The following is a 9,129-nucleotide window of genomic DNA, read 5'->3' as shown; positions in this document are numbered from 1 at the left end:
GGAATTCTAATTTAAGTTTCTCTTAGTTTCACCTATTATTATATACTAGCTTGTAACCTCATGCATATGCATGGATACACTTAAAGATATACAATAAGATGCATAATATAATTCCTATATATATTGTGGGGCCCAAATGATTTATAGGCCAGACCCATCTACCCAGGGAGAATCCAAAGGCCCAAGCCGAGGAGGGCTATGGCCCAAACTCGACAAGATAGCCTATGGATACCGCCGAGGGCAGTTCAGTCCTCGGCAGACCCAAAGTCCCCCCAGAAAGAGGGGTAAAAACGGTATAGGACTGAAACTTGGAAGAAAGATCTAAAATATCTAAAATATCCAGGGAAAGCTGCCTTTACTGCCATTCAATACTCTTAACCTGACATAGCCGCATTCTTTGGCTTTTACAACCACCCCCAACGACTTTGGGTATGGGCTGATGGGACAAATATCAGCCTTGGAAATGTTGACCCTATACGTGGACGAAGGATAGTGAACACAGGCGAGTATAAAAGGAAAAATCAGTAACCTAGAGAAGGGGCTGGGAAAAATGGCCAAAAACCAGAGCCTCCCAGCCCACCTCCAAGAGAAAGACTCCATGGGTGAAGATAACCTAGACACGCACGAATACCACGAAAAACCCACCGCCTGGCGATCAAGGCCTAGCCTTTCAAACCCACGCTCTACAAATGATATTGTTTGGGCCTTTTTACGTGGCGCGAACCCGATACTGTTACGGTTCGTTGCGAATCGTGTCCTTACATATATAATTTAAATACTATTGATATTCATTTTTATATTTTTTTAAATCTTTAAAAAAAATTTAAGGATATTATTAGGTATAAAATGTAAATTTTCCATGATTAAAAAAAAAAAAAATATATATATATATATATATTGTGAAGCACATTTTTTTTTCCATTCATTTATTTTAGACTCTTTAATTTTTGTACTTAATAACTCACTTAGTTGAATATTTATGATATAGTATCACATTTGATTCTAAAATTAAGAAATAAAATTATTTAAGAATAAATAATTTAGGACATATGGCACAAAATTGAAACTCTAATTTGGAATTTTAATTTGAGTTTCTCTCAACTTCACCTATTATTATTATTATTATTATTATTATTATTATTATTATTATAGATTATAAGTGTTTCTGACCCTACTAAATTGGTCTTTAAGATATATATATATATATATATATATATAGATTATAAGTGTTTCTTACCCTACTAAATTGGTCTTTAAGATAAGCAAGAATAACTAAAACCTATTTTAAACATCCAACAATATTTGACGTTTCATCGCTGAATCTACAATATTTGACTTATTTGAATGGATCACATTGACATTTTGGCTAAATTGGCACTGGAACTAGATCTCAAAGCTTCCGTCGGTTACTACATCATTCCTACACAAAAATATGAACCAACACACCCTATAAAATCTATCATTTGCAGCACCAAATTTCACACACCACCATTCTCTTCTCTTCCAAAATGGGCAGTACAAGTAGGCCTCTCCTCTCTCTCCTCTGCCTCGCCCTTCTCTTCTACTCTGCTATCTCCGAGCTCTGCAACCCACAAGACAAAAAAGTCTTACTCAAAATCAAACAAGCCTTCAACAACCCTTACATCCTTACCTCTTGGAGCCCAAACACCGATTGTTGTGACTGGTATTGTGTCACATGTGACTCCACGTCTCACCGCATCAACTCCCTCACCATCTTCGCAGGCAACCTCTCTGGCCAAATCCCACCTGAAGTTGGTGACCTTCCATTCCTCACAAACCTCGAATTCCACAAACTTTCCAATGTCACTGGTCATATCCAACCTGCCATTGTCAAGCTCACACACCTCAACTTCCTCAGACTCAGCTGGCTTAATCTCACTGGCCCAATTCCTGATTTCGTCAGCAAACTCAAAAACCTCACTTTCATTGACTTCGCATTCAACCAACTCTCTGGCTCAATCCCACCCTCACTTTCGGAGCTTCCAAAGCTCGGTGGACTTCACTTGGACCGTAACAAACTCAGCGGACCAATCCCCTCCTCTTTCGGTAATTTTCCTCAGGGACTATACCTGTTCCTCTCTCACAACCAACTAACCGGTTCAATCCCATCCTCGTTCGCCCACATGGACTTCGGTTATATTGATTTGTCGCGAAACAAACTCGTAGGCGATGCATCCGTGGTTTTCGGATCGAACAAGACCATACAGATCGTTGACTTGTCGAGGAACTTGTTGAAGTTTAATCTGTCAAAGGTGGTGTTCCCCAAGAGTTTGACTTCATTGGATCTTAACCACAACATGATCTATGGAGGTCTTCCTGTGGAGTTGACCACACTGAATTTGCAGTACTTAAATGTGAGTTATAATAGGCTTTGTGGTCAGATTCCAGTGGGTGGTAAATTGCAAAGTTTCGATTATTCGAATTATTTCCACAACCGGTGCTTGTGTGGCTCTCCACTTCCAAGCTGCAAGTGATCTTATAATGGATTTGCACAGAAACTGAAGTGGGTCTCTCTATAATTTTTAATTTACCACTACTACTACAATGTACTAAAGCGCAGTTTGGATCCGCGTTTGTCCACGTTTGACGTTTGCTTTTTTTTTTTTTTTTTTTTTTTTCACGTTGAGCTTTTAGAGACAAATTTTACCTTATATACTGTTTATTACTGTTCATATACGGTATATACTGTTTAGATATTTAAAAATATTAAAAATAGGTTCAACGGTGCTATTTACACATTTATAAATTATTTTGTTATGATGTTTTTAATTTTCAATTTCAACAAAAAAAAAATTGTATCCCAAAGACCCTAAGCTTTTCAAAAGCTGTAAGTCTCCGGTAATAAGTTTGTTTGATTGCAAATTTATAAAGATCCAGAACAGAGGAGAACTATGTAATAAAGATACATGTCCTTTGTTTTATTAGATTTTAGTGCACCCCGCATTTGAGTTCTCTTCCTTTTGCCGCGTTGCGCTAAGAGATTAGGCTGCAGAGTCGGTGTTCTACAGCCAGGCACTGGTTTTCTCAATACAGGAATTTATCCATTTTGAAAATATTTTGAACACGCAATTAGTTGCGGAAATTTACAGCATTCGCTAACAGAAAAAAGTTGAAAATTTTACACAACTTTGCCTTGAAAATTGACCTACATCAGTCTATGTATAATTATGTAAACTTATATTAATATTGTTCATTTTGCATTTAATTTTTTATTCTTTCTTTATGTTTCCAGGGAAGAAAGAAGAGAGTGGGTGACGATTTTGTGTGTAAAGAAGAAAAAACAATTTTAAAAAATTAAGAAAATTTTATATTTTAATGAAATGTGGTATAAAATAAATAATTTGATGTGAGGTGTTTTGAAAAGGGAAAATTATTGGGTAGTCTGGGACTACAAGGTTAGCTTGCTGACCTTGTAGTCCCAGCCAATAAAATTAAGCCACCTCACTAAAATGAGGTTACAACACCATATTTGCCATGTCAGCCCAATAAGGTTGTCTCCTTGTAACGTCTGTTAGCTCTGTTAGAACAAATTCAAAAATTTTCAAAAATTTAGGCGTGAATGGGCGGGACATTGAAAATCTGGGAATATAAAAACTCTTCAAATCTCGTTTTTATTTTTATTTTTCTATCTTCTGAATAAGGTTGGGTAATATGCTTTCCCTAAATCCACCGCCTCCAATTGGGACCTGTTTTAATAATTAGTGGAGATGGTATCTCCTTCTCCTTGCCTAAAGTTTCAACCAAAAATAGCCCTAAACCCACTCCTCATCTCGGCCTCCATTCCTAGGAATTTAAGGGACTTAGTTTGTGTGTTTATTTATTTATTTTTTTTCCAGTCTTTCACCTTGTTTCTAAGTATGATAGTTATCTATGAATGATTAAAGAGATGGAATGTATAGAAGATGATGAAAAAAAAAAAGGCATAAGTTGGGAAAATTTCATGACTAGAAAGGTCAATTGGAGTTTTCTTTTTTTTTTTTGTTCTTTGGCCATGGAATGGAGATATGGGTATTTGATTTATGTTGTAGTAGTACAAGTTTTTTACTATCTCTATTGGTCTTCTCTATTCTCAAAATTTTTTTTCCCCTTGATTTGTGTAGTTAAATATTTCATGAATTTGATATTGCTTCACTGAATCTTTGTAAAATTTTATATGAAAGGTCAAATTAATAGGCTTGGTCCATACGACTACTCTCTTCAAATATTGCTTGCAAGGCGTTTGTGAAAATGCTTATTTGATTGGCATTGTCTTTTGTCTTATGCTCTCACTTTTGGTGGATGGTAATACAGTGGTGTCATTTGTGGTGGTATTGTTTTAGCTATGTGGTGTTCATGGAGCTTTGGGAAGGGGGGAAAGAGGAAAACGTCTATATAGAACTTTGGTCTGAGTAAGGTGTATGTGAGGGCATGACATTTTTTTTTTCCCATTTACATGTGTTAATGTGTTTGATAATTATGCATATAAAGTATTTGAGAAAATGCAACTTAATGAGAACTATGAATGCTTGAATTGTTCTCCCTTCCATGTAGCAAAAAATTAAATCATACATCCAAAGTTTACTAGATTATTGAATAATAATAGGAAAATGCTAACGAATGCTCTTAGGGCATTGGTTAAAAATCCATTTAAAAAAAAAAATTTATGAGAAAAGAAAAAAAAAAGTAACTAATATTTTGACAACTTTTTCATTTCCCATAAAAGTTGTGTCAAAACTTTTTTAAAATATATTGTTAACCAATGCCCTAAGGGCATTCGCTAGCATGACCTATAATAATATTATATTGGCTTTGCTACTTAAGAATACCTTTAGATTAGTCCTCTTCCATACTAAAGAGTGATAAATTGTAAATTTTTCTGCTTGCTGCTATATAAACTAGCTAATATTATTGTTGGTTTTCGTTAACATGTTTTTGGTAATCAACACTACAAATCTTATTTAAACATTCCAATGGTTGTTATTACATGAGAATTGGGCTTTGAATATAAAATCTTGTATTCATTTGGATCTATGGAAATAGAAGACTTTTTTGGGCAAGCTATTTTTGGTTAATACAAATTGTCTTATGGTGTGGGCTGAAGTATTATGGCCTCCAATGAAAAGCCAGTCACTGGAGAATTTTTCAGCTACCATCAGAATTCATGTATCACCAAGCAAGCTTCATGTACCAAATGTTGCTCCTTTGTTATCAAAAAAAGGCTTTGAAGTATTCAATGATCGATTGAAGTCGATGTATTTTGAAGTTGGCAAGGCTAATTTTCAATTTTAGGCTTTTAGCAACAATTCAAATTTGATATATTCTAGTTGAAGAACAACTTGGATAATTATTTTGGTCTATAAACACTAAAAGTCAAAGCCCTTAAATCATCATATCAAAAAAAAAAACCCTTAAGTCATTGCAATCAATATTTACTCATGTATGATAGATTTTCCTATTTATGCGTTGTCTTAAAGAAACTAGAAACCAAAGGAATATGCATTCTTTACATGACTATTAGTTCATAAAGTATTATAAACAATTGAGCAATTACTTCAAGTTGAACAATTTTGATGTCTTGCACTATATTAAAAATTGATCCAAGAGAAAAGTAGACAAAAGATGAACAGAATTTTATTAAAATATACACTTTGATCACAAGGCCATACCGCCATAGTAACAAGAGTCTTACTAAAATATAAAGTTTGATTACAAGGCCATAATAACATTATAGTTCCACATTTGATGTATCTCTTGCTTCTTGACTAAACATATCTGTGAACTCCAATGGCTCTTAGCTAGATCACTTTAACTTGCCTCACTCTTTGTTATGCAAGTTATTTTGGTATCAAAGCTCACACTACAATCCATTGAAGCTTCCAGCTGCCACAAAATCAAATGCTAAGCAACATGAGAGAGATTAATAGTCTCACATCAGATACAATAATATCAAAACACAAGACCAGATAAGTGCCTTAACCCCAAAACAAAAAGAAACAGAGCACTCTCCTAAGTAGCTACAATAGAAACAAAGCAACAACATGCCCTCCAAGTTATTTATGTCATCTGTATATGATGGAATGCTACAAAGAGAGAAGAATTAAGACAAGTAAATAAAGATAAAGGAAAACAACAGTTTTGGAAACTAGGACTATTTTAAAAAATAAAATAAAATCAACAAACAATAAACTTAGATTAAAAACAAAAGTTGAACAAAAGCAACCAATCCCACTTCTTGGAGAATACTAGAACTGTTAGAGAGATTGCAGATCAAAATCGAAAACATTTGTTAACTGTTGTTGATTACATTTTGAAGATTCAAATTTCACTTCCAATTTCAATTCCCACAACCGTTCAGCAACCAAAGCAAGACAACAATCACTATTCTCACATGACAATCAAAGCCCATCTCAAGAAATCATATATAGCACTTACAGCCATAAACCACAAGCACAAAATGCATACAAAATCAAAATTCAATAATTACCCTAATAAAAAATGACAAAAGAAAAAAAAAAGTGGGGGGGGGGGGATTCCCCCACCTCCCAAAATGTAGTATTTTTCTTATAATCAATACTCATTTTTATTGAAACAATCTAGAGAACCAACAGTGAAACAAGAACAGAATAAAGCCAACAACAACCGAAAATTTAGGTCCAACCACTGGATGCGAGACCACCCACAAAGCTGAAGAACTAAAACAGAACAACAACATTAAAAGGAGAACCAAACTAACAAATCACAGGTTAATAACAAATACAAATAACATTCTACGTGAGAGAGCTAACAAACCAAACATTAAACAACTTCAAAAATGTACTATTACTTAAATAAAAGATGCTTGGACTCATGATTCGGTAAAAGAACTAAAATATTCAAATATATTTGCAGATAATCAAGGCCAAAAAAAAAAAAAAAAGCAATTTTTAGAACAGAAATGAGAAACCAAAAGAAAATAACTGGGCCAAAGAATTAGACTTAGCCATCAAAGATTCAATACTTAGAAACAAGGTGAAAAACTGGAAAAAAAATAAATAAATAAACACACATACTAAATCTCTTAAATTCTTGGGAATGGAGGCTAAGATGAGAAGGAGTAGGTTTATGGAGATTTGCCATTGAAACTTCAGGCAAGGAGGAGGAGACACCATTTCCACTAATTATTAAAACAGGTCCCCATCGGAGGCGGTAGATTTAGGGAAAGCATATAACCCAACCTTATTCAAAAGACAGAAAAATAAAAATAAAAATGAGATTTGAAAAGTTTTTGTATTCCCAGATTTTTCAATGACTTGTTTGTTAGGACATATGTGGAACTTGTTAGAACATATGCTATTGTAAATTGGCTAATCTTTTGACAAAACACACTTTACTTGTAATTGGGTAGATTTAGGATGGGTTTAGTACTTTAAGGAACAAGAGTTTAAGTCTAATATTGAAGTCATGCAAGTCTGTCTAAGAAACAAGTGAAGAAGTGTTGTTCATTAAATCTCTACAGATAATATCTATCAAGGTTTAATGTTGATGCTCAATAGCTGCTCAACAGAAACAACATCTATCGAGAATTATGAAATTCAAATTACCAAAACTAGATTCACACATATCCAAGTGTATTTGTGTAGGGTTTCTTTTCTCACAACCCTAAACATATATAAGGATTATTTTTAAGGGCCGTAAAGAGGTGATGCAAAGGTTGTTGCAATTGTTGTTAAACACATAAAGTGACCAGAGACAAAATTGCCCTAGTTCATTATATTCTTTGTAGAACCTTCTTGATCTTCATCGTTTGGATGAATTAAAGAACTTTGCAGCTAACGTCTTTCTCAAGTTGGTGTGTCAGTCACGTACTTGGATCCGTGCATCAATTAGTTAGTCATATACTAGAAGCCGTGCATTGAAATGAGAGATTGTCACTACATTATAAGTCTAATTAGGTATTGGGGTAAGGGTTCAACTGTAAGTTGGTATTAGGTATTGGGATTCCTTTTACTTGTAACAACTTGTTTTGATAATAATAGATTCTCGGGAGTGGTGACCTTAAATTCACCTGGTGGGGTTTTGCCTCTGTAGTTTTCCCCATTCGTAAACAAATCACCTATGTCAAATTTAGTTTCCGCTACATTTAACTTAGTTGGTGATTTGTTTGTGCTACCACACTTATTGCATGTAATTGAATCTAATTAATTTCACTTGGTTAAATTAATTGATTAAGTTACCAAAGGGGTTAATATATTCTTGGTCTATCAAGTGGTATCAGAACGAGCACATTCTAATTGAGGTTAATCTTTGCTATGTAATCCATTGACCCCTGTTTATCATGGATAGAGGACAGTCTTTAATTATACCTCTTTTATTTGATGGTACTAACTATGCATAATAGAAAGTACGCATGAAAGCTTTCTTGCAGTCCTTAAATGAGAAGGTGTGGCAAGCTGTGGAAATTGGTTGGACTAAGCCAAAGGAAGCGTTGATTGATTGGGATGATGCCAAGATCAAAGCAGTGAACTTCAACAGTAGAGCATTGAATACTTTATTCAGTGCAATCACCAATGAGGAGTTCAAGAAGATATCCTCTACTGAAACTGCTAAGGAAGCATGGACTATCCTCCAGACAACCTATGAAAGGATTAAGGCTGTCAATGATTCAAAACTTCAAAAGCTTACTATGAGCTTTGAACAGATTAAGATGGAGAAGGATGAGTCCTTTGACGAGTTCTATGCCAAGCTAAAGGACATAGTTAACTTTGCCTTTAATCTTGGGGAAACTATTCCCAAACCCAAGGTTGTAAGAAAAGTGGTCAGATCTCTACTGGAGAGATTCCATACCAAAATCACCGCCATTGAAGAATCAAAGGACATTGACAAAATTCCTTTAACCGAGCTGGTTGGCAATTTGCAAACCTATGAATTGGGTTTGACTTGGATCGGGAAACCGAGCAAAAGTAAAAGCATGATACTAAAGGCCAAAAGCAATGAGACCAATGAGTCTTCTAATGATGAAGATTCCAAGATGAAATCCTACATCACTAGGCAATTCAAGAAGTTTATAAAGAATGCCAATGTGAAAGGATTTGACAAGGATCAAAAGCAATCCAGTTCTTCACAATTCAAGTGCCAAGACAGAGGAAAGAA

At 34.6% G+C, this 9,129-nt stretch overlaps 1 protein-coding gene across 1 annotated transcript; it reads left to right on the top strand.

Moving 5' to 3' along the window:
- Positions 1-1,508: 1,508 nt before the first annotated feature.
- Positions 1,509-2,535, top strand: LOC115973045 (polygalacturonase inhibitor-like). The gene has a single exon (XM_031093282.1). It carries the CDS (start codon positions 1,509-1,511, stop codon positions 2,493-2,495), a length of 987 nt encoding a protein of 328 aa, XP_030949142.1. The 3' UTR covers positions 2,496-2,535.
- The last annotated feature ends 6,594 nt before the right edge of the window (positions 2,536-9,129 follow it).

Source organism: Quercus lobata, unplaced genomic scaffold (genome assembly GCF_001633185.2).
Source record: "Quercus lobata isolate SW786 unplaced genomic scaffold, ValleyOak3.0 Primary Assembly Scq3eQI_2022, whole genome shotgun sequence".
Classification (NCBI taxonomy): Eukaryota; Viridiplantae; Streptophyta; class Magnoliopsida; order Fagales; family Fagaceae; genus Quercus; species Quercus lobata.
This window is presented reverse-complemented; position numbering and strand designations above follow the sequence as displayed.

Bases quoted from the DNA above. Each gene is read 5' to 3' on its own strand.
- LOC115973045 (XM_031093282.1), top strand. From the start codon at position 1,509: ATGGGCAGTACAAGTAGGCCTCTCCTCTCTCTCCTCTGCCTCGCCCTT.